The sequence below is a fragment of the Phyllobates terribilis genome, unplaced genomic scaffold (assembly GCF_046119375.1).
Source record: "Phyllobates terribilis strain yellow unplaced genomic scaffold, ASM4611937v1 Scaffold_4__5_contigs__length_816908805, whole genome shotgun sequence".
Lineage (NCBI taxonomy): Eukaryota > Metazoa > Chordata > Amphibia > Anura > Dendrobatidae > Phyllobates > Phyllobates terribilis.
In genome coordinates, this window is record NW_027362764.1 from 182,904,582 (window position 1) to 182,931,000 (window position 26,419).

General features: G+C 47.7%; 1 protein-coding gene across 3 annotated transcripts in view; it reads right to left on the reverse strand.

Annotated features, from left to right (window-relative positions):
- Window positions 1–237: 237 nt before the first annotated feature.
- The window catches only part of ZNF385D (zinc finger protein 385D), a 620,390-nt gene continuing 594,208 nt past the window's right edge, over window positions 238–26,419 (reverse strand). For all 3 annotated transcript variants that reach the window (XM_073677967.1, XM_073677968.1, XM_073677969.1), the window contains 2 exons: window positions 16,663–16,764; window positions 238–3,353 (listed from right to left, as the gene is read on the reverse strand). In XM_073677967.1, coding sequence (XP_073534068.1) covers window positions 3,120–3,353; window positions 16,663–16,764 — 336 coding nt within the window. In that variant the 3' untranslated portion in view covers window positions 238–3,119. The remainder of the gene's footprint in view (window positions 3,354–16,662; window positions 16,765–26,419) is intronic.

Here is a 26,419-nt window from a genome sequence, read left to right on the forward strand (position 1 = left end):
CACTGATACCTCATATGTGGTCATAAACCACTGTTTGGGCACATGGCAGGGCTCAGAAGAGAAGGAGCGCAATTTGACTTTTGGAGCTAATTTTCCATTCAAAAAGTAAAATAGCGCTCCTTCCCTTCTGAGCCCTGCCGTGTGCCCAAACAGTGGTTTATGACCACATATGAGGTATCAGTGTACTCAGGAGAAATTGACCAACAAATTTTAGGATGCATTTTATCCTGTTACCCATGTGAAAATTAAAAAATTTAGGCTAAAAGAAAATTTTTGTTAGAAAAATAAAAATGTTCATTTTTTTCTTCCATGTGATTTTAGTTCCTGTGATGCACCTGAAGGGTTAATAATCTTCTTGAATGTAGTTTTGAGTAGCTTGAGGGGTGCAGTTTTTGGAATGGTGTCACTTTTGGGTGTTTTCTGTCATGTACACCCCTCAAAGGGACTTCAAATGTGATGTGGTCACTAAAAAAAATGGCTTTGCAAATTTTGCTGGAAAAAAGAAAATTTGCTTATGAACTTTGAACCCTTCTAACTTCCTATCAAAAATTTTTTTTTTTTCCAAAATTGTGCTGATGTAAAGTAGACATGTGGGAAATGTTATTTATTAACTATTTTGTGTCACATCACTCTCTAGTTTAGCAGAATAAAAATTCAAAATTTGAAAATTGCAAAATTTTCAAAATTTTTCCCATATTTTTGATTTTTTCACAAATAAACGCAAATATTATCGACCTAAATTTAATACTAACATGAAGCCCAATATGTCACGAAAAAACAATCTCAGAATCGCTAGGATCCGTTGAAGTGTTCCAGAGTTTTTACTTCGTAAAGGGACACTGGTCAGAATTGACAAAAATGCCAAGGTCTTTAGGGTCAAAATAGGCTGGGTCCTGAAGGGGTTAAAATGAATATAGATTGGACTTTGAGAAAAAAAAACATTTTTAAAAGGCAAAAAATGGAATTGTATAAGATAACAGGAATATCTTTTTTAGACATGGAATGTATTTTCATTTAATCATATCCCTTATGACAATTACATTGCACTGTTTCCCTGTTAAGATTATTTCAACAATGACCTGATTAACTCCACTTATGGAAAGCTAATTTAACAACTTTTCAGCTTTAAATTCAATCATCATTAACAGCTTGTTCCAAGAAAATCTGAACAGCCCAAATAAGTCTATGTGCTAATACAGAGAACAATCACATACATAGGTTTCTCCTTACATTAACTCATACATTTATGACACACAAAATACATTACTGTATTTAATCCATTATCAAGAATCGATAATACAGCTGTAAACATATTAAGAAAACACAAAATGTCCTTCCATTCTAAAATTCTATTTGTAGTGTGTGCTAGATCAAGGTAAAAATAATATTTCCCCACAATAATATTAGGCTACATTTGGGATATGCTATCTGTTCCAATGAGCATGTTCTTTATGTTTTCTGTATATTGATTCCAAAGAAGAGTAATGTTCTGTGTTATAAAATATCCATAGAATGAAATTAATTTAAAATACCAAGTTTGTGCTTGAGTGGAATATGATACTATTCACAGTGTTTCTGCTGTCCACACCAGACGTTTAATAGCTTGTTTAATTGTAATGCGTTTCATCCTTATATGACTGTTTATATCAAAACATTTTCAAGCTCCATTTTTCAATCGGGAAGGCTAAATCTGTCCTGTGGGAAACTTTTCCTCTTAAATGGGATCCATTCCCTGTATGGCACCCATTCTGATTATTCCTACGGAAAGAATTAATAGCTCTGCTTGCTCTATCTAAAGGTACATGACCACATACACTCACATTTATTCTTTCTGGTATAGAATACTTAGCTAATAGTTATGAGCGCAAGTGCTCGTTACTCAAGTTTGCCTAAGGAGCTTGGGTATGCACCGAGTATCGCAGGTGCTCTAGTGACATTTCGAGTCCCCGCGGCCACATGTTTCTCGGTTGCTAGACAGCCACAAAACATGCCGGGATTGCCCATGTTTGTCAGGCAATCCCCGCATGTTTTATGACTCGAACATGTCACTTGAGCACCCGTGATTCTCGGTGCATACTCGAGCACCCTAGGCAAACTCGAGTAAAGAGCACTTGCGTTCATCAATATTATTTACCCAAATACTTATGTAATTCTCTTCTGTATATCCATATAATGTCCTTTGACAATATATCCTTGGGATTCTAAGTGTTGGGGAAAAAAGTCATAGTGAGACGTAGCACTTTCTGCAGAAATGATCTAAATGCTTTCAATTTCCCAAACTCCTTTTACATTGATTTTCTTATCAGGCTTATCTAGATCTCTGAAATACAAGGACCCCACATGCCTTTCGTTTAAGTTGTTGGCTGGACATTGTATTGAACTTGTAACACTTTCAACTATCCTATCTCCAAAAAAGGTGAGGGAAATGGAGCTTAAAATGATAGTCTGAATAAATCCTAAACAAAGCATATTTAAGAATAATGTTTTAGACATACAGTAGATATGTATAATGCCCTTAAAATTTTTATAAGTAAGGGATACATTCTCTAAAATGCTGGAGTTTTCTTATAACATTTTAAGTAAAAAAACATCTAAATTAATGGGAACTCTTGGTGATCCTAGCTGTACTAAGCTATTGTAATATTTTTGATGAGCAGCAGTTATTTATTTTTTTGTCTTTTGGTTTTTAAACATCTAATACATTTTACAGATAATTCCTGTAGTAGCAGGAAAGAAAAAGAATAGCCATTAATTGACAAATGTTTTATCAACATCGAGAAACAGTGAACATCTGCCTGACCCCATAACCCATATGTGCTGCTACCAAAATGTTATAGTTCTGGGCAGTGGCACATGATTGGTGAATCTTAATTCTTCTTATGTAGAACCATCCACAGATGCTTTCTTTAAGCAACAATTATACAACAGAATTAATTTACAATAAGTAATGCTCTTATTTAAGAAAATAGGACCTTTCTTGAATGTATCCAGTAGTTTCATCTGGCTTATATTTATTTCAAACAAAAGAAAAAACACTGCATAGTTCTTAAGTTTTTTTTGTTGTTTTTTATTTTGCTTCACAAAAAAATTATTGCAGTACAACTATCCCTGCTTATAATTCAGTAAGGAGCAAACAAAACAGGTGTGTGGGTGGTCCGTATTGGCCCAGGAGCTGGCCGCAGAAGTGCTGAAGGAAGTGCAGAAGTCTGAAATAGAGTAGCTGCTGGCGTAGTACGGAAATTGAAGGGTGAATTCACAGCAACTGAGGCAGCTGCTACTGCTGCTGCCAGAGGATTTGGTAATATCCGTGTAGTTAATGGCTTTAGTCGTTGTTTAGAAAAGGCTACTTTTATCTGTGGAAATAAAATGGACATTAAGTTTAATAAATTGTCTAATTTAATGCATAAATTATTTCTTAAAAGATATCAATACTAATAATATATCATTTGGTTTAATAGATTCTGCAACTATTAAATGGTTTTCTTTAGCAAAACTTTCAGACTTAATACATTAAAATATATTTTCAAAGTGAAATCATTAAATTATTCCTTTAAAGCTAGATAGACCCTAGAATTCTAAACATCAAATACAATGATTATTATGAGCATAGACTTAGTAATTTTATACTAATAATTATTAAAAAACCTTTTATATATACAATTTGAAGTAGGAATAAGGCTAATCCAGGTTTATTTATTATTTATTTTACCCATTTACACACTGCCATCTTCATCACTGTCCCCACTGGGCTTAGAATCTAATTTACCTATCAGTATGTCTTTGCATGTGAGAGGAAACCGGAGCCCATGCAAATATGGGGAGAACATACAATGCGCGCTGGGGTTGGTGGCATGTTGCTCCACGTGGAAAGTATGGATAAGAGATAAATTAGGACTTTTTTTCACCTCTGTTAAATGCATCTATTAAGTATTACAGACATCCTCATTCAGGGTATGTGCACACGATGCAGAAATGAAGCAGAAAATTTCTGCATCATTTCTGCATCTCCCTGGCAGAAAAACGCATGCGGATTGTACATGCGTTTTTCCTGCGGAATACATGCGGATTCACATGCGTTTCCACATGCGTTTCCGCATGCGGATTGACAAGCGCTTTCCAGGCGATTTTAGCATCACCTGGAAAGTGCTTGACAACTAGGTCACACTATATAAATCCATGCAACCGGCATGGATTTATATAGTGTTGACCGTAAGAATGTTTAAAAATAAAAAAATAAAGCTATACTTACCCTCCGATGGCCCGGCGTGTGCTGCCACATTCGTTCCTGGCTTGTTCCTGGCTGCCGGGATATCGCGAGACACTGCGCTGAAGGGCCTCCGGTCACATGACTGTGACGTCGCCGAAGGTCCTTCAGTCTTGCACGCAAGCAGAGGGAAGGAGACCGGTGGCCGTCGGGAAGGTGAATATATCTTATTTTTTATTTTATTCTTGTTTTTACAGCTTTTTAATGGTACCTGGGTGTGGAGGAGAGTCTCATCTTCTCCACACTCGGGTACCATCCGCACATTAGAACGCGCCAATAACGCAAGTACAAATGCAGTCTTGCGGTATTGGCGCGTTGTAATGCAAGTCAATGGCGGTGAAAACGCCCGTTTCCGCAAAATTAATGGACATGCTGTGGATTTTTGAGCGCAGCATAAACGCTGCGGAAAAATCCGCAGCATGGGCACAGCACATGCGAATTTACATTGGGGAACATTGCTGCCCTTCTACCATGCATTTTTAATGCGTTTCCGCGGCGTTTCCGCAGCTGCAAAGATGCCGCAGAAACACATTAAAAACGCATCGTGTGCACACAGCCTCAAAGTATACCTTAGAGCTGACATTGTTGATTTTTCACTTAGGGACTATACATATGTATTGGCATCTTTGGTTTATGAGGCAGGATGCATCTAGTAGTCAAGTTATTGTCCATTTAAGCGCTTGCACTTTATGTGTGTTTTCTTTCCTAGTTTACTCTCCCATCCCTAATACTTACTAGTGGATAAGCATGTCCTTAATACCTGAGTTTGACTATTGACTTTGTCTGTATTTTTGTATATTTGTTAGTATGCCTATTTTCTTATATCTTTAATAACTTTTGTCATGGACTCTTTACTCCTTATTTTTTTGTACATAAAATGTTGTCCTTTGTGCAATTTGAACACTAAACCCCAACTCTGCGAAGCTATAGTGGTTTGATTTCTTGCCTGTGTGTATTGGGTGGGTTGTTATTGACATCAGGTGAGAATTTCATGTCAATGACACCATTAGAAAAATATTCACTTAGAAAATTTGTGACATGTTCAATATTTATTCCGCCCGCAGTATATGTTTGTGTGAACATAAGTTAAAGTAAGATATCATAATGCAGAAAGTTAACACTGAACACAAAAGTTGTTGAACTTTTATAGTTAGGTGTTACCTTAAACTTTTTTAGCCACATACATATATGGACATACATAATTCAACAAGCTCTTTGCCAACAAAATATCGTAATTTTTGGCGCACATTATTTTTGCCTGAAAATGTAACTTCTTTTATTTTGCACGTCTATCTTTAATTTTATATGAAATTTGAGTGGGTAAGTGTGCATAGTCAGTTATGCAAATTTGTCTGACCCAGATTTATAAATTAAAACTTTAAAAAGTCACAGAAAAACATCAAACTGTGTATGACACTTTTATACATTTGGTGAAAATAATGACAACTCAGCCTCAGGTGAAACAGACTTAAAATATCTCCTTAAATTCCATCAATGTATTTGTTTTCATAATTGTAGTCAGGTTCAGTCGAAGATACCCTTAGGCTCCCTAGCACATTGTTTTCTCTAGAGATTTTAGCTGCATCCTTTCTTAAGTTATCTCAGCAGCAGAGAGAAAGGTAGGGTTCAGGATACATTCTATTATAAAGTGATGAAAGAGGCAATCAAACATAAGGTTGTGTAAATGTAGTAGGAAATAAACACAAAAGAGAGATGAAAAATGTTAAGAATGTGGTACAAAGTTATCAAACAATAGTGATTAATGAAGTCACTGTGTTATGTATCTGTGGAAGGTTACCTAAGAAAAGGGTCTAATTTTAAAGAAAGTCTGTGAGCGCAATATGTCTCTTCAAATCAAGCACTCGGTGGATCCTAAGTGTGGATAGTGCACCTTTCCACTCACCTGTTTGGAATCTATATCTGCCCTATTCTTCCTTGACTGACAGCTCTGGCTTTTCAAAAGCCAAAGGAGAGAAAATATAAATAAAAAACAAACAAACAAGGAAGGTATACTTAATTGTTCAGGGTACACCGAACATCTGAGTTTGGTTTGAACAGTCATTTTATGGTTTCAGACTCATTTTACATTTTTCGGTGGAGCCATCATGAAAAGCTTAAAAACTCAAAATCAAAATTGCAAAATGAACTACTAACAAATCTTTAAAAGGCTCATATGGCCTATAGCTAATCTATAAAGCTAAAGCTAAACCTTGACTTGCCGTACTTTTGTTGCAAACATTAATTCTGAACTTTAATTACAAATTACATTGCAGTACATTACATTGCTATTAGTTCATTCTGATTGCAAACTTGCTTAGGTGCTGTTAGAGAATATTCGACTTTTATTGAGAGGTCTAGCTCATTTTTGTAGCACAAAGGAGGAAAAAGTCTTTGATAAATTCCTTATGTTTCCTAAGATTAATGAACAATTTAGAAAGCGAACAAGGAGCAAGATTATGGAGAGAAGAATGAACATAAAAAGAAAAAGTGCAAATAAAGAAAAATAACTACGAATTCCCTGACTTTAGACAAAAAAAGTTCACAATCTAATGGTTTTTATAATTATTAGTAGTAAATGTACATGTACAATATAAATATGTCAAATAATGTTTCAAATAATGTTTACATAAGTATATTTATTTTAATTCTTTTTCAGCAGGCGTGCTGTATTTAGATAAGAGAAAATAGTTTTACAGAGAGCTTATCTCAATTTTACAGTGAAACACCCTGGAGGACAAAAATCCGCTCTTGTATGCAGCATGTTTTAATAGCTGTAGTTACTTTCATGGAGTGATTGAGAAGACTGAAAAGATGTTTGTGATGAACCTGTAGCCGCCATCTTGGTAATGATAAATCATATCCAGGGATGGCCACACTTCAGCAGCCCCCACCCTTGGGACCTTCTGTTAAAACGTCAACTAGATAGTTTCCCCCCATCCAGGCTCCTGTAAGATAAGAAGCCTACTTAACACTTGAATGCTAGGAGCTTCAAAGACTTCGAGAGGAAACACAGCCAGCAGGGGGGGGTGCTTCGTCTATCTGTACCTGACCATTTGTCCCATAGGACTAGTTTCTTTGTCTGTCACAAGCATGGAGGCATAAGATATAGAAACATGAATAGTACACGCATGTTGCGTGGGATGGGCCAATAAAAAAATATCACGGCGTCCCGGAGCCATTGCGCACACAAGCCTCCGCGGTAGACGTTTGTACGTGCTCTGGAAGCCAAGATATAGCGCGGAGCCATTCCTGAGGACCGTATGGTATCATAATTGATATCAAAAGGTCGGTTACGGCGGCCCGAATCCGTGGGAACCCCTGTGGGTATCCTGAGACCATCCCAGAAGAAGTTATTGGGTTCCTTAGAATTTGGGCTTCTGATCGAAGTTAGACCTGAGGGTGGAGACTGAGCCAGCTGACCTCACCAGCAGTGGGCGGGACGGGGCAGGTAAGATAGCAGGACAGACAAGAGACAAGTCAGTTTTTGACCCAAGAGTGGTGTGCTGAACATCTGAGCACCAGCTGAGGCCACCAAGGGGAGGAGCAGTTTGACCATGCGGTGGTAGGCCTCAGCCTGTAACAAAGAACCGTGCCTGCGACCGCAGAATCCTCTCCCTGCGTCACAAGAAAATCAAGAAACCGGTAACTGATATGCTGTGGTGATTCTGTGTGTTGTATTCCATTGTTGTATAGTTTAGCCTGACCTTATACCTGTGTATATTTAGTTGTATATCGTGTATCTAGTGTATTATTATAATCAATTACCTCAAGTAATTGTGGGCCTGCCTTTTATTCTGCATAACGAACGCACGTCCGTGTGAGCTCGGCTCAAGCCAAAAACGCTACCCAGGGTTGGTTCCTGACCCGATATAGGCCCATTCACGGACTGGGCGTATATCTAAAATAGGGACTGGTGGCAGCATACCAACTGGGGATTGGGGAAGGCTGGTAGTGACGGTCGGAGGTTCAGATATATATATTCCTGGCGCGGCCAAGGAAGATATATATACCGCCCTCACTACAGAGGGCCCCGATACCCAGTAGGTTACAGGACAGTCTCTCTGGCGACCGCTTATCCTAGGTGCAGTTCCTTGACTGACCTGAGGCTAAGAGGGCGCTAGCGAGTTGTGCTGTGTAGTGACGTTGAAGGGATAACACACTACCGTGTTCCCTGCGCTGGTTGCAGCTACCTGGCACTACTTTCTCTAGGTGCAGTACCTTGACTGACCTGAGAGGTAAGGGGGCGCCAGAGAGCTGCACCCACCGGCCGGCTTTCATCACATTGGTGGCAGCGGTGGGATTGCAGAATAATAGTGTTGTGGGACCCCTACTCCCAGGCACTAAAGACTGCCAGTGGTAACTTCCACTGCTGGAGTCTTAAGGTCAGCCCAACGTTAGACGGTCAGGCTAAAAGTATAACAAGGTGTGTGCAAACTCAGGGTTGCAGCGGTGTCGGTTACCAAGATGGCAGACGGCACCAGGAGCAAGACCCTGCAAGAGGCTAATGCTACGGTCCGTGTGGCAGGAGGGGAGGACATTGTTACTCATGGCGAGGAGGAGTCCAGCCCGGGCACCTCAGGGAGCCAGTCCCCAGTATACGGTCCCGCAGTGGGCTGCCCACCACCTACCCAGCCCAGCCTGTCCAGATCACAAGCCCTTTTACAAGCGGCTATGGCAAGTCTCCAGTCTCATGGCGATGCCGTCTACAAAACCCTCCTGGCAGCATCAGAGAAGGCAGCGGAGGAGGAGCGTGCAGAGCGGGCTGCGGAGCGGGCTGCGGAGCGGGCTGCGGAGCGTGAAGCTGCAGAGCGCCGGGAGGCTGCGGAGCGTGAAGCTGCAGAGCGCCGGGAGGTTGCGGAGCGTGCAGAGCGAGCTGCGGAGCGCCAGCACCAACTGGACCTGGCCCAGCGGGGGCTTCCGCTAGAGCAACCAACCCATCAGGAGACCAAGTCGTCCAAAGTCCGAGCTGAGGACTTCCCTCTACTGGAGAAGGATGGGGACCTGGACTCCTTTCTGGTGGCATTTGAACGGACCTGTCTTCAGCACCATCTGGCCCGGGATCAGTGGGCCAGATACCTGACCCCCCGTTTGAGGGGTAAGTCCCTGGATGCCTTGGGGGACTTACCTGCCGGGGAGGTACAGAACTACGACTGCATCAAGCGGGCCCTGATCCGGCAGTACAACCTCACTCCCGAGTCGTACCGCCAGAAGTTCCGGAGCCTGCTGCGTGGCCCCAAGGACACCTGGACCGATCATATGCGGGCGCTGTTGAGAGCCGCAGAGCACTGGACCTCGGGTCTAGCGCTTACTACCCGCCAGGAGGTCCAGGAACTGTTCGTCACGGAGCAGTTCTTGTGGAACTGCCCAGAGGACCTCCGACAGTTCCTCCGTGACCGAAAACCAACAGGGGCTTCTGCTACAGCCGCCCTGGCAGACGAGTATGCCAATAACAGGGCGCCTGAGCTGAAGAAGTCTGCCAGCAGCACCTGGAGAGGGGGTAAGCCCAGTCATGCCCCTGTTTCCCCGGCCCCTAGAACACAAGGGGTGTATCCCCCTGTTGCCCTCTCCAGGCAAGGACCAGACGTAAGACGTTGTCATCTATGCAACAAACCAGGACACTTTAGGGCTGAGTGTCCCCAGCGCCAAAAGACCCCATCCCAGTCCCAGAGAGCGCCCAATGTTTTGTGTGTGGGAGGGGGTGGTGGTAGGTCCCTGGACAACATCCAACCCGTCACCATAGGCCGTTCTGCGGTCATGGGACTGCGGGACACGGGCGCTGAACGAACACTGGTACGGCCTGAGGTGGTGTCCCCCCAGGACTTGGTACCAGGAAAGACTCTTTCCGTCTCCGGGGTTGGAGGCGTGGAGCCGGCACTTCCCGTTGCCATGGTGTATTTGGACTGGGGTGCCGGAAGGGGGATGCGGGAGGTGGGAGTAACGCCAAATATTCCCGCAAATGTTTTATTAGGGACCGACTTGGGGCGTCTTGTATCGCAGTATGTACCCTCTGAACCCCCAAGTTCGGCCCCCCAAGAGTGTATTGATTTGTCTGCTGCTAATGCCAACCATGTTGTATGTAGTGTGCGTCCTGCTGAGGAGGAGGGAGTGAAACCTGAGGGTAACACCTGCACAGACACAACACAAACAGGGTTAGTGAAAGCAGGTGGGGAGTGTGGGGATGCCCGCAGAGGTGCTCAGCCGGCGTGCCGTGACCTCTTGTCCTCCGGTGAGGGAGGGGGCGGGCAGGATTCTGTAGAGGGAAGCTCAGGGATGGAGAGGGGGGCAGCTACCGGCAGTGTAGGGCTCCCAGGGGTATCCAGGCTGCTGAGTATAGGCCCACTGCAGGGGGAGGAACAGGCCATGGGAGGTGGGGGTGTCCCAAGAGAGGAGCCGCCAGGTAAGACCCCAGGGCAGGAGTTCCCCACATCCGAGATGTCCAAAGGCCTAGGAAGCCTGCCTGATCGGGCGGCTTGGTCAGAAACAGAGGGGAAGCGGGCACTACCCACGGTCACAGCGGTCATAGCCGCTGTCACCAGGAGTGGGAGCGCCGGAGCCCAAGGAGCCTTGCAGAGGTCCGACGGCTTCCCCACTTCTGACCAAGTGTCTGCCGGGTCAGACAGCGGCCAGGTGACATGCCCGGAGGGGCTGACAGAGGATGTGGCAGTTTCGTCGATTCTGGCCACATCAAGTCAGGAATTTCAGGCTGCGTTGGAAGCAGACGACAGCCTGAAAGCTCTCAAGGAACAGGCGGCACAGCCTCCCATGGAGTCAGACTGCGAGCGTGTGGTCTGGGACCAGGGACGGCTGTACCGGGTAACGGTCCAGCAGGGTTCACCGGAGGCGTGGCCCAGGGACCGACAGTTAGTGGTACCCTATCCGTTCAGGGCGGAATTGTTGCGGATCGCACACGAGATTCCGATGGCCGGACACCTAGGGATCGCTAAAACCAAGGCCAGGATAGCTCAGCATTTCTACTGGCCTGGGATGGGAGCCGCGGTGGGTGCCTACTGCCGTTCGTGTGACACCTGTCAGAGGGTGGGGAAGGCGGGGCCGCGCCCCAAAGCCCCACTGGTAACTCTGCCAATCATCGAAGAGCCTTTCTCGAGGGTCGCTGTGGATCTTATTGGACCTCTGTCCACTCCCAGCCACTCCGGGAAATGCTTCATACTCACGGTAGTGGACTATGCCACCCGGTACCCGGAAGCGGTAGCTTTGTCGTCCATTCGGGCCGACAAGGTGGCTACCGCCTTACTGGAGATCTTCTCCAGAGTGGGTTTCCCCCAAGAAATGCTCACCGACCGAGGGACCCAGTTCATGTCGCGGCTGATGGAGTCCCTCTGTAAGCAAATGCAGGTGCAACATCTGGTGGCCAGCCCGTATCACCCACAGACTAATGGCCTGTGTGAGCGGTTCAATGGCACCTTAAAGCAGATGCTTAAGATGTTGGTCGACTCCCACGGGAGAGACTGGGAGCGTTACCTCCCACACCTCCTATTTGCTTACCGGGAGGTTCCGCAGGCCTCAACGGGGTTCTCCCCCTTTGAGCTCCTGTACGGGCGACGGGTACGGGGCCCCCTGGCTCTGGTGAAGGAAGCATGGGAAGGGGATTTGGCCACCCCCGAGGTGTCGGTCATCGAGTATGTCGTGCGCCACCGGGACAGGATGATGGCCTTGGCAAAGCTGGTGCAGGACAATATGGCCCAGGCCCAGGCCGACCAGAAGCGGTGGTACGACCAGAATGCTTGTGAGAGGACCTACCAGGTGGGTCAAAAGGTGTGGGTACTGGTCCCCGTACCACAGAACAAGCTTCAGGCAGCCTGGGAAGGTCCCTACTTCGTGCACCAGAAACTCAATGCCGTCACCTATCTGGTCACCCTGGATCACGCCCGTGGAAGGAGGAAGGCCTTCCACGTGAACATGATGAAGGCTCATCATGAGCGGGAAGCGACTGCCCACCCAGTGTGCAACCTTCCCGAGGAAGGAGAGGTAGAAACCCTCCTGGATCTGCTCACCCAAGCCAAGGCGGGTGGGTCCATCGAGGATGTGGGGGTTGGCCACCAGCTCACGGAGGACCAACGGTCCCAGCTGGGGACCACCCTGCACCCCTTCCGGGGGCTGTTCAGCAGCCTGCCCGGAAGGACTGAGATGGCTGTCCACGACGTGGACACTGGCGATCACCCGCCGATCCGGCGTTCAGCATATCGGGTCTCTTTCGAGGTGCAGGGAAACATGCGCCAAGAGATAGACGAGATGCTGAAGCTGGGGGTGATCCAGGCATCCAGCAGCGCGTGGGCCTCGCCTGTAGTCCTCGTACCAAAGAAGGACCGAACTACACGGTTCTGCGTGGACTACCGGGGGCTCAACGCTGTAACGGCCACCGATGCGTTCCCCATACCACGCATCGATGACCTGCTCGATCGGATGGCCGGGGCTAAGTACCTGACCATCATGGATCTGAGCCGGGGGTACTGGCAGATTCCTCTGACCCCCGCGGCAAGGGAACGCTCTGCCTTTATCACCCCTTTTGGACTGTACGAGTCCACAGTGATGCCATTCGGCATGAAGAATGCCCCTGCCACTTTTCAGCGGATGGTCAATGCGCTGCTTGAGGGACTTGAAGGGTACGCGGCTGCGTACTTGGACGATATTGCAGTCTTCAGTCCCACTTGAGAGGATCACCTAGAGCACCTGCGGCAGGTGCTCGGTCGGATCCACCGGGCAGGCTTGACCATCAAGCCGGAAAAGTGCCAGCTGGGCATGAGTGAGGTCCTCTACCTGGGTCACCGGGTAGGCGGGGGGGTTCTGAAGCCAGAACCGGGGAAAGTGGATGCCATCGCATCCTGGCCCACTCCTAGGACCAAAAAGCAGGTGATGTCCTTCTTGGGGACCGCCGGGTACTATAGGAGGTTCGTCCCACACTATAGCACCCTGGCCAAGCCCCTGACGGACCTCACCAAGAAGAAGCTGCCCGTCGCAGTCGACTGGACAGTCGCCTGCGAGACAGCTTTCGGGGCACTCAAGGCCGCCCTAAGTAGCTCCCCTGTACTGCAAGCTGCCGACTTCGACCGGCCGTTTGTGGTACAGACCGACGCCAGTGACTTTGGCCTCGGTGCTGTGCTAAGTCAGGTCAACACGACAGGCCAGGAACATCCTGTCTTGTACCTGAGCAGGAAGCTACTGCCCCGGGAGGTGGCTTACTCCACGGTGGAAAAAGAATGCCTGGCAATTGTATGGGCTCTGCAGCGTCTGCAGCCCTACTTGTACGGGAGCCATTTCACCGTGGAGACGGACCACAACCCCCTCAGCTGGTTACACACGGTCTCTGGGTCGAATGGCAGGTTGCTACGCTGGAGCCTCGCTCTCCAGCAGTACCACTTCTCCATTCGCCACAGAAGAGGCCGTGACCACGGTAACGCTGACGGGTTATCCCGGCAAGGGGAGGGTGCAGAAGGACGCACGGGGGAACACAGGAATGTGCTACCCCCTCGCGCCCTCGTATAGGGGGAGGTGTGATGAACCTGTAGCCGCCATCTTGGTAATGATAAATCATATCCAGGGATGGCCACACTTCAGCAGCCCCCACCCTTGGGACCTTCTGTTAAAACGTCAACTAGATAGTTTCCCCCCATCCAGGCTCCTGTAAGATAAGAAGCCTACTTAACACTTGAATGCTAGGAGCTTCAAAGACTTCGAGAGGAAACACAGCCAGCAGGGGGGGGTGCTTCGTCTATCTGTACCTGACCATTTGTCCCATAGGACTAGTTTCTTTGTCTGTCACAAGCATGGAGGCATAAGATATAGAAACATGAATAGTACACGCATGTTGCGTGGGATGGGCCAATAAAAAAATATCACGGCGTCCCGGAGCCATTGCGCACACAAGCCTCCGCGGTAGACGTTTGTACGTGCTCTGGAAGCCAAGATATAGCGCGGAGCCATTCCTGAGGACCGTATGGTATCATAATTGATATCAAAAGGTCGGTTACGGCGGCCCGAATCCGTGGGAACCCCTGTGGGTATCCTGAGACCATCCCAGAAGAAGTTATTGGGTTCCTTAGAATTTGGGCTTCTGATCGAAGTTAGACCTGAGGGTGGAGACTGAGCCAGCTGACCTCACCAGCAGTGGGCGGGACGGGGCAGGTAAGATAGCAGGACAGACAAGAGACAAGTCAGTTTTTGACCCAAGAGTGGTGTGCTGAACATCTGAGCACCAGCTGAGGCCACCAAGGGGAGGAGCAGTTTGACCATGCGGTGGTAGGCCTCAGCCTGTAACAAAGAACCGTGCCTGCGACCGCAGAATCCTCTCCCTGCGTCACAAGAAAATCAAGAAACCGGTAACTGATATGCTGTGGTGATTCTGTGTGTTGTATTCCATTGTTGTATAGTTTAGCCTGACCTTATACCTGTGTATATTTAGTTGTATATCGTGTATCTAGTGTATTATTATAATCAATTACCTCAAGTAATTGTGGGCCTGCCTTTTATTCTGCATAACGAACGCACGTCCGTGTGAGCTCGGCTCAAGCCAAAAACGCTACCCAGGGTTGGTTCCTGACCCGATATAGGCCCATTCACGGACTGGGCGTATATCTAAAATAGGGACTGGTGGCAGCATACCAACTGGGGATTGGGGAAGGCTGGTAGTGACGGTCGGAGGTTCAGATATATATATTCCTGGCGCGGCCAAGGAAGATATATATACCGCCCTCACTACAGAGGGCCCCGATACCCAGTAGGTTACAGGACAGTCTCTCTGGCGACCGCTTATCCTAGGTGCAGTTCCTTGACTGACCTGAGGCTAAGAGGGCGCTAGCGAGTTGTGCTGTGTAGTGACGTTGAAGGGATAACACACTACCGTGTTCCCTGCGCTGGTTGCAGCTACCTGGCACTACTTTCTCTAGGTGCAGTACCTTGACTGACCTGAGAGGTAAGGGGGCGCCAGAGAGCTGCACCCACCGGCCGGCTTTCATCACAATGTTCTTTAAAGATAATAATTTCTATCAAAAGAGTTGGTAATTTCAAGCAAAAACAAGCTTACAAACAATTACAGAAACTCAAGTGCAGTTTATCAAAGGCTCTGTAGGACGCTAAATGGAAATGTAATGCAATACACATACATGGCTAGATTATATGGTAATTTAGGAAATGTACTCTATGAAGGCATGAAAAAAGGTTCTAATGCTCTTAATGATTTTAAAATCTACTGTACATGTTGAGCAAGTTGTGAAAACATTAACGATAATTTTTAATTAAATTTTACAGGGTACATTTTTCCCTATGAAAATGTATCAAAACAGGTAAAACATACAGTGTTCATTTTAGGACATGAACAGATATCAAAGTCAAGCATCAGAATGATGTCGTTTTGAGGTTAAATACCCTGTCTGAGAACTGATTTTGATAAGTGACTTTGATATATGACTTTGACAACTGACTTTGATAAGTGAATTTGACACCTGACTTTGATAAGTTACTTTGATATCTGACTTTGATAAGTGACTTTGATAATTGACTTTTACAACTGTAATAATAATAATAATATAAAAAAGTCACTGTTTGCTGATGGGACTTGAACCCAAATCTCTATGCCAATGCACTAACCATTGAGCTATAAACTCAGTTGAAGAAATCTAGGTACTCTATTTGGTTATGTGATTTTCAGTGCAAACCTGTCTGAAACTCATTGGGACTTTCATAAATACCTCCTCCAAGCCAAATTCAAATGATGTGTGATTTTGATATGTGAGACTGATCTGTGACTTTCTTCAAACATCAGAATCACAATGATGCTTAGTCAACCTGAGTAATTTCATGGTTTATCTCATATGACAAGAAAAGCTACCAGTCACGATCACTTAACTCTATGGTTAAATGGTAAGGTTTCAGGGTAACAGCGTGGAGCTTTCAGGTTCAAATCAATGGAACAAAAGAGGTTTTTTTTGTAAATTACGCTGTAAAAGTCACTTATCAAAGTTACTTATCAAAGTCACTTATCAAAGATATTTGAGTTTGATATGTGAATTTGACAACTTACTCTGACACCTAACTTATTGTTTGCTTATTATATATTACTACCTAAATAATCAAATAATGAGCCTACAGTTTAATGGCAAGGCATCTGTGTCACACATAGTTTTGGTTTAAAAAGATAATAATAATAAAAAAAAAGTCACTGTTCGCTGCTGGGGCTTGAACCCAAATCTCTATGGCTAGAAGCCAGTGCAATTACCATTGAGATAAACACTCAGTTGAAGAAGCCTAGGAGTTCTATTTGGTTATGTGATTTTCAGTGCCAACCATGGATGATATCATTGTTATGGAACTCTATCTAAATTATAAGGCCTTAATATAACAATGTTTTCATTTTTAAGCTGCAAGCAGTTTAGTTTTAAACTTACCCCAAGTGGAGAGGTTGTTTTCTGTACTTTATTGTAAGGACTATATTTAGGTTTAGGTGGTTTTCCAGCAGCTCTGTCTTTGTGCCTTCGACTACTTATGTGCTGCAACAATAAGAAAGAGAAATATAAGGTCTAAAATATAATTGGATAGGCAACCAGATATTTTCTAAATATGTTTTATAATAATTACTATTGAGTTTTATTTCAAATTTATTTTAGGACACCTTTTTTGTGCCCTCATATGATTTAAACTCACTTTTTCTATTTTTTGATATTTTTTTCCCACTACATTTGTATTCAAATTTTTGAAATAGCATACAGAAAAAGACATAAAGGCTTAGTCCCCATGATGAGTTTTTGGTGAATTATTTACGCTGCATATTTTCAAAAAAATGCAAGTAATCTATTTTACTTAATGTGTGCAGACATGATGCACCCTATCCATATCAAACCTGAGAATGGGCCACTGGAACATGGAAACCAGGCTCTACCGAACCCCATCTTGAATGGAGTAGTGGTGAGCATGCTCGACCTCCACTTAATTCATTATCTATGGGACTATAGAATATTGAAATGCATTGTGCCCAGCTATCTCCAACTGTCCCATAAACAATGGTGGAGCGCGGGTCATGCACCTTCACTCTGCAAAGATGTCTCAATAAAAAACTGAAGTGGTGTCACTATGGTTGATATGTCACTTCAGATTGCTTTTACTGGCAAGTCCTCTAAAGTAACACATCACTATGCTGGCTACAAAGTTGCCAGTAGACTGTAGTGCCGGCGTCCCTGCCCTCTGCTAGGCAGGGACGCTGCTCCTCTCACCGCTCTGCTCCGTGCCCGGCATCCTCCCCCCGCTCTGCTGTCAGCGCGCGCTCCGTCCCGGCGTCCTTCTCCTGCTCTGCTCTCAGCGCGCGCTCCTTCCCGGCCCCTGTGCTTAGGGCGCGCGCGCGCTCCCCTCCTCTTAAAGGGGCCGCGCGTGCCGCCCTAAAGAGTCCCCGGCCAATGGCCGGAGGACTTCATCATATATAAGGCACCTCCTCCAAAATGGAGGTGCCCGAGCAATGTTGTTTGCACCTGTGTCTCACCTGTGCTTCAGCCCTCAGGTCCCGTTGCCAGTTACCTGCCAGTTACCTGCCAGTTTCCTGCCAGTTTCCTGCTAGTTACCTGCCTGATTCCTGCCTGAATACTTGTTACCTGCCTGCCTGCCTGAGGTCCGACGGTCTGCCTTACAACTCCGGTCAGTCTGTCTAAGGACCAACTTGTCCGCTCACCTGGGAGCGCACATCAGCTACCTGCCTGCTTGCCTGAGGTCCGACGGTCTGCCTTACAACTCCGGTCAGTCTGTCTATGGACCAGCTTGCCCGCTCACCTGGGAGCGCTTCTCCGCTACCTGCCTGCTTGCCAGCCCGGAGGCTCCGTTGTCACGTGCTGTGACCACCAGCTATCTCAGAGACTCTTGCCCGCTCACCTGGGAGCGCATCTCCGTTACCTGCCTGCTTGCCAGCCCGGAGGTCCCGTTGTCACGTGCGGTGACCACCAGCTATTCCAGAGACTCTTGCCCGCTCACCTGGGAGCGCTTCTCCGTTACCTACCTGCCTGCCAGCCCGGAGGTTCCGCCGTCACGTGCCGTGACCACCTGCTATTCCAGAGACTCTCGCTTGCTCACCTGGGAGCACACATCTACCATCTGCCTGCTAGCCTACCCGGAGGCTCTGCCATCACAGGTCGTACCTACCCCTTACCCAGAGACTGCCCTGATCACTTGCCGTAACTCCCTGTCCGTTCACCCAGAGACTGCCACCCGCTCCCTTACAAGGGCCGCCCCCTTGTATAGTAGCTCAGAGGTTCCGCCTCCCGGACCCGTTACAGTTTGCTCGGGCCATGGAACCCGGTGGCACCCAAGCTCCCTCGCTCTCGGACCTCTGTCTTGAACTGTCCCGTCAGAGGTCCCAACAGGAGGCCATCCTGGGTCACCTGCGGAATGTTAATACTCGCCTGAACACTCTGTCTGATCCACCAACAACCTCCGCCAGTGCCATATCTTGCAATCCGGCAGCTCCGCTGCCCACTAATACTATGGTATCCTACCCCGGACCCCGGCTCTCTGCACCTCCTCGCTTCGGAGGCGACCCCGTCCAGGCTCGGGGCTTCATAAATCAGTGCACCCTGCACTTTGAACTTTTGTCCCATCAGTTTAATTCCGACCGGGCCAAAATTGCCTTTATCATGTCCCATCTCACCGGGGAGGCCCTGGCCTGGCTAAATCCTCTATGGGAGAGAGGAGACCCCCTGGTGTCCAACTTGCCTGCTTTTCTCTCGGCTTTCCGGAAAGTCTTCGACGAACCCGGACGGAAGACCTCATCCGCATCCTCTCTGCTACGCCTCCGTCAGGAGGGTCTCACCGTGGGCCAATATGCCATACGGTTCCGCACCCTTGCCTCGGAGCTGGCCTGGGATAACGACGCTCTGGTATCCGTCTTCTGGGAGGGTCTGTCCGGTCGTATTAAAGATGAACTTGCTGGTCGGGACATTCCTACCTCTCTCGATGATCTAATAACCCTTGCCACCCGGATTGACCTACGGTTCCAAGAGCGTGCCAAAGAGGTCACCCGTGAGAGAAGGATTCCACGTTTAGCTCCTACTTTCCAGAAACCCGTCATTCCCTCCGTCTCTCCCCAGGTACACTCTCCTGAGCCTATGCAGGTCGACCAGACCAAGATGGTCAAAACCCGTCAGGACTCACGCCGTGCCGAGGGGAGCTGCTTCTACTGTGGCAGTAAGGAGCACCGGATCCGTGCCTGCCCGGAGAGGTCGGGAAACGCCTGTGTCTAGGTTCGCTCAGAGAGGTCCACCTAGACAAGAATAAATCCTCTCCATCCCTGCTGTTGTCTGTTTCGATCATCTACGGGGAGAACCGTTATTTCGAACTAGCCCAACTTGACTCTGGAGCAGCCGGGAACCTTATTTCACAGTCCCTGGTTGAGAAATACCGCATCCCCACCAAACCTCTGGCTGTACCCTTGTCTGTCGCTGCCGTGGATGGGGGCCTCTTACCTCGCCCCATTCAACTCATCACCGAATCCATAACCCTGCAGGTGGGAATGCTGCATTCTGAAAGTATCTCCTTTCATGTTCTGCCTGGACTCTCTCACGCCCTCTTGCTAGGTCTGCCCTGGCTCCAGAGACATGCACCCGTGCTAGACTGGCAAACCGGAGAGGTCCTTCGCTGGGGACAAGACTGTCATAAAACCTGCCTGGTTCCCGTCCATCCCGTCCGTCCTTCTCCTACCCCAGCTAATCTACCTGGACTTCCGATTCCTTATTGGTCTTATGCAGATGTCTTTAATAAAAAGGAGGCAGAGACATTACCACCACATAGACCATACGACTGTCCCATCGATCTGCTACCCGGTACTACTCCTCCCCGTGGGCGTATCTATCCTTTATCCGCTGCTGAGACCCGGTCAATGTCCGAATATATTGAGGAGAATCTGGCCAGAGGATTCATCCGGAAATCTACCTCCCCGGCGGGAGCAGGCTTCTTTTTCGTCAAAAAGAAGGACGGCTCTCTCCGTCCCTGTATAGACTATAGAGGCCTAAACCTGATCACGGTGAAGAATAAGTACCCCCTTCCGCTCATTCCAGAATTATTTGATCGTCTGAGGGGGGCTAGGATCTTCACCAAACTGGACCTTCGTGGGGCGTACAACCTGGTTCGTATTCGTCAGGGGGATGAATGGAAGACGGCATTCAACACCCGGGACGGCCACTATGAATACCTGGTAATGCCCTTTGGTCTCTGTAACGCTCCTGCCGTCTTTCAAGAGTTGGTCAATGACATCTTCCGGGACCTTCTCTACTCCTGCGTAGTGGTGTACCTGGACGACATCTTGGTCTTCTCTCCGGATCTCCAGACTCACCAGAGGGACGTTCGTCAGGTCCTGCTCAGGCTAAGGCAGAACCATCTCTACGCTAAATTTGAGAAGTGCCTCTTTGAGCAGACCTCGCTTCCGTTTCTGGGCTACATTATCTCTCAGACCGGCCTACAAATGGATCCTGAGAAACTGTCTGCCATCGAGAAATGGCCCCGACCGGAGGGGTTGAAGGCCATTCAGCGATTCCTGGGCTTCGCCAACTACTACCGCCTCTTCATACCACACTTCTCTTCCCGGACGGCCCCAATTTCTGCGCTCACCCGTAAAGGTACTAATCCCAAAGAGTGGCCACCCGAAGCAGAGGAGGCCTTTCTTTCCCTTAAACAGGCCTTTTCTTCCGCCCCGGTGCTGCATCGCCCAGATGGCAACAAGCAGTTCTTCCTGGAAGTTGACGCCTCCTCCTCTGGAGCCGGAGCAGTACTTACTCAAAAATCATCTTCCGGGAGGATGGTAACTTGTGGCTTCTTCTCAAAACTCTTTTCCTCCTCAGAGCGCAATTATTCCATAGGAGACCGAGAGTTATTGGCCATCAAACTGGCATTGGAGGAGTGGCGTTACCTGCTCGAGGGGGCTCTTCACCCGGTAATAATTTACACTGACCACAAGAACTTGGCTTACCTCCAGCATGCCCAGAGACTTAACCCGCGCCAAGCCCGGTGGTCCTTGTTTTTTGCTCGTTTTGATTTTGTCCTTCATTTTCGCCCGGCTGACAAAAACGTCAAGGCGGACGCCTTGTCTCGATCCTTTCTGGTGTCTGATCTCGAGGAGGATCCGAAACACATCATCGATCCCGCCAGAGTAATGCAGGTGGCTCCCGTGAGTCTAAATCGTCTTCCTCCTGGTAAGACGTTCGTACCAGTACCTGATCGGGAGAAGATCCTACACTGGGGTCATTCGTCTAAACTAGCTGGCCACGCCGGTCAGAAAAAGACCCTCCAGCTTATTACCCGGCACTACTGGTGGCCTAACCTGCACAAGGATGTAATTGACTTTGTTTCTGCCTGTGTGTCCTGCGCCCGCAACAAAGTTCCGAGACACCTGCCGGCCGGCCGCCTCCTACCTCTGCCAGTACCTGCTGCCCCCTGGCAGCATATAGCGATGGACTTCATAACTGATCTGCCCGTCTCTGCCGGTTGTACGGTCATTTGGGTGGTCGCTGACCGCTTTTCCAAGATGGCTCACTTCATTCCACTGCCAGGTCTTCCGTCTGCACCCGAGCTGGCTAAAGACTTTATCCGCCACATCTTCCGTCTTCATGGCCTGCCCCGTCACATCGTGTCGGATCGAGGAGTACAGTTCACTTCCCGTTTCTGGAGAGCCACTTGTAAATTGCTGGACGTCACCCTGGACTTCTCCTCCGCTTACCACCCACAGTCTAATGGTCAAGTGGAGCGGATCAATCAGAACCTGACCAGTTACCTTCGGCACTTCGTTAATGCCCACCATTCTGACTGGGTGGATCTCCTGCCATGGGCCGAATTCTCGTACAACAATCACGAGAGCGAGTCTTCCTCCAAATCCCCGTTTTTTGTAGTCTACGGTCAGCATCCTCGGATCCCGTTTCCCGTCTCCACCTCGGTGGACAATCCGGCTGCGGAATCTCTTGTTAACAAATTTTCCTCCATATGGGAGAGTACCCGGTCCGCACTCCTTCTGTCATCCGAGCGTATGAAAAGACACGCTGACAAAAAACGTCTGGACCCTCCTCAATTCCGCCCTGGGGATAAAGTCTGGCTCTCGTCCAAATATGTCCGGCTCAAGATCCCTTCCTATAAGTTAGGGCCTCGGTTCATCGGCCCACTGGAGGTCATCAGTCAGATCAACCCGGTGGCCTATAAATTGAAACTCCCGGCCAACTTACGGATCCCTAACTCCTTCCATGTGTCTCTCCTCAAACCTGTGGTGCTTAACTCTTTTTCCAAGTCTACAGGTACGCCTCCTGCTCCGGTTTCTGCTGAGGACGAGTTTGAGGTAGAGAACATTCTTGCCACCAAAAGGGTAAGAGGAAAGACCTTTTTTCTGGTAGATTGGAAGGGGTTTGGTCCTGAGGAGAGAACGTGGGAGCCCCGGGAGAACATCCATGCCCCTCTCATCCTAGCTAAATTTCTGTCTGGCCTAAAAAAGGGGGGGCCTAAAGGGGGGGGTACTGTAGTGCCGGCGTCCCTGCCCTCTGCTAGGCAGGGACGCTGCTCCTCTCACCGCTCTGCTCCGTGCCCGGCATCCTCCCCCCGCTCTGCTGTCAGCGCGCGCTCCGTCCCGGCGTCCTTCTCCTGCTCTGCTCTCAGCGCGCGCTCCTTCCCGGCCCCCGTGCTTAGGGCGCGCGCGCGCGCGCTCCCCTCCTCTTAAAGGGGCCGCGCGCGCCGCCCTAAAGAGTCCCCGGCCAATGGCCGGAGGACTTCATCATATATAAGGCACCTCCTCCAAAATGGAGGTGCCCGAGCAATGTTGTTTGCACCTGTGTCTCACCTGTGCTTCAGCCCTCAGGTCCCGTTGCCAGTTACCTGCCAGTTACCTGCCAGTTTCCTGCCAGTTTCCTGCTAGTTACCTGCCTGATTCCTGCCTGAATACTTGTTACCTGCCTGCCTGCCTGAGGTCCGACGGTCTGCCTTACAACTCCGGTCAGTCTGTCTAAGGACCAACTTGTCCGCTCACCTGGGAGCGCACATCAGCTACCTGCCTGCTTGCCTGAGGTCCGACGGTCTGCCTTACAACTCCGGTCAGTCTGTCTATGGACCAGCTTGCCCGCTCACCTGGGAGCGCTTCTCCGCTACCTGCCTGCTTGCCAGCCCGGAGGCTCCGTTGTCACGTGCTGTGACCACCAGCTATCTCAGAGACTCTTGCCCGCTCACCTGGGAGCGCATCTCCGTTACCTGCCTGCTTGCCAGCCCGGAGGTCCCGTTGTCACGTGCGGTGACCACCAGCTATTCCAGAGACTCTTGCCCGCTCACCTGGGAGCGCTTCTCCGTTACCTACCTGCCTGCCAGCCCGGAGGTTCCGCCGTCACGTGCCGTGACCACCTGCTATTCCAGAGACTCTCGCTTGCTCACCTGGGAGCACACATCTACCATCTGCCTGCTAGCCTACCCGGAGGCTCTGCCATCACAGGTCGTACCTACCCCTTACCCAGAGACTGCCCTGATCACTTGCCGTAACTCCCTGTCCGTTCACCCAGAGACTGCCACCCGCTCCCTTACAAGGGCCGCCCCCTTGTATAGTAGCTCAGAGGTTCCGCCTCCCGGACCCGTTACATAGACCAGGTCAATATTTATTTATTTATTAATTCCACAGTGTGTTACAGACACTGACCCCATTGGGGCTCACAATCTGAACTCCCTATCAGTATTAGTCTTTGGAGTGTGGGAGAAAACCCATGCAAATACAGGGAGAACACATTAACTCCTTGCAGATGTTGTCCTTGGTTGGATTTGAAACCAGGACCCCAGTGCTGCAAGGCTACAGTGCTAGCTACTGAGCCACCGTGCTGCCGTATTGGAGATGAGATTATTAGGAATTATAAAGATACAGTATGTGGATATCTAAGGATATTTGGAGCTGATGGAATCTGCTCTAAACTAGGCACTGTCCAATCAAAATGCTGCAAAAAATACTTCAAGTAAAAAACCTCTTCCAAAAAGCTCAACAGACTCTTCGGTAAATGTTTCTGGAAAAGAAAAACTCCTCCAAAAATTTCCCAAAGAAGTTTATTGAAATGGTTTCCACGAGAGAACTCTTTGCTTCTAACCATCGAAATAAATCCCTGTGTGCATAAAAAAGCAATTGTACTGCTGCTTTTTTATGTGTGGGGGTGTATAGCTGTGTGGGGAATACACCAGCATTTTCCATTTGCATATTCTGAATATTGCATAGTGATAGCCATGTTCCTTCTTTTGTAGTTCTTTTAATTATTTCAGACTTTGCAAGTCAGCAGGTTTATGCTACCTCATCTGAGAGCAGCCTTATGTAGGCAAAGCGACCCTGAATCTAACGATGTATCATTTAGTTTACAGAGTGCAGCAGTTCTGACACAATCAAGAGTTACTAGATTTAGCAATACAGCAGAGCTGATAAAGCTAACCTTACCCACACCAGGTTCTCTATGTACATACTCTATAGACAGTGAGCTGCCTGACAAAGCGGGGAATCGAATTTGCAAGCACGTTTTACAGTTTTGGTTCGCTCATCTCTAGTCCTCAGATTAGACAGCAAAAACCTGCTGACAGATTCCCTTTAAAGCGCATCTGTCAGCAGGATTGTGCTCAGTAAACTACATACACTGTCAGGTGGGTGACATTACACTGATTAAAATGATACCTTGGTTGATGAAATCCGTCCTGTGGTTCTTGTGTAATCTTTACTTTCACTGTGCCTTCACTGACTTTACCTAGCCCCACACTACTAGATGCATTATGTAAAATAGGAGGCAGGTCAGTGAAGGCACAGTGAGCTGTCATAAGAGCATACAGATGAATATGTAAGCAGAGCACCAGATAGAGCCCCCCCACAGGCTGCCCAAGAGCACGAGTATATCATTATCTACAAACTGAAAGTAAAGATTACACAAGAACCACAGGATGGATTTCATCATCGCAGGTATCATTTTAATCAGTGTAATGTCGCCCACCTGACAGTGTATGTAGTTTGCTGAGCACTATCCTGCTGACAGGTGCGCTCCAAATGCTGCTGTCTACATAAACTGTGCATGCTGTAAAAAAAATATGTTATGTACACTTCTTTGTGATAGCCCAATATTAGACAAAGCAAACTAAACAGAAAGACGAGCAAGTTCAAGCTGCCCTCCTTCTCCTTATGATGGTCTTTCTGATATCTAGGAATTTTTGTTGTCATCAGTCTCTTAATCATTTTCATTAACTACTTTCTTCATCAGTTAGCCCTTTGTGTACCTTTATTCAGTCATCCATTTATATGGAAACTGAACTCCCACATGTCAAAGTTCACCAGAATCAGTGTCAAACCACCTGGATTGTACATTGCATTTCAGAAAAAAAAACATAATCCCAGTACAACACTCCAAAGGATTAGCCTCCTGTGCAGACATTTGAAGTACATATTACATACAGCAAGATATGGAGGAGAAGGAGACAGAGTAGGTTGATGTTGAGGGGAACACTGAGTTGGCACAAGCAGGGGAAGAGGCTGACTGAGTGAAAAGGATGAGGACATTGATGATACTGGCCATGATGACCAATCCTCATAGTGGGGTGCAAAAAGTGAACCACCTGTATGCTAGAATGCTTGTGACATGACAGGAATATAATTGCCATGAAGCCAAGGAATGCCTATTCGATAGCCATGCGTTTAGACCCTCAGTATAAATGAAAAATTAGGGAATTTTTTTCAGCTTCTGAAAGGAAGTACAAATTTATGTATTAACAGGATAAGTTGTGTTCCCTGCTCTGTGAAGCTTTCGCAGAGTGACTCCCGGCTGCACAGGTTTGCCCAAAAGACCAATCTACACTCTCTGCAGAGTCAATCCATTGCATGAGGCAGGACTACATCTACAACAAATAACAAAGGCACCAATGATTACAGCATATCTGGCATAATGGACCAGCTGTTTTAACTGTAGCAGCACCAACCTGATGCAAGTCTGATATTCAATCGGACTTGCAGTGTGACTTTTCTCCAGAAGGCAACCTAAGCTCCATTCGCTTGAACTTTTGGCTCAGAAGATTAGACCATTGATAAGAACTGGCCTAGTTTTCTATGAACATACTGTCATGTCCAGCCAGCAGTGTACTGTTATACGGGTATTCCACACAGACAGTAGCTTTCTCACACTGACGCAGGTTAGGTTCACCCTC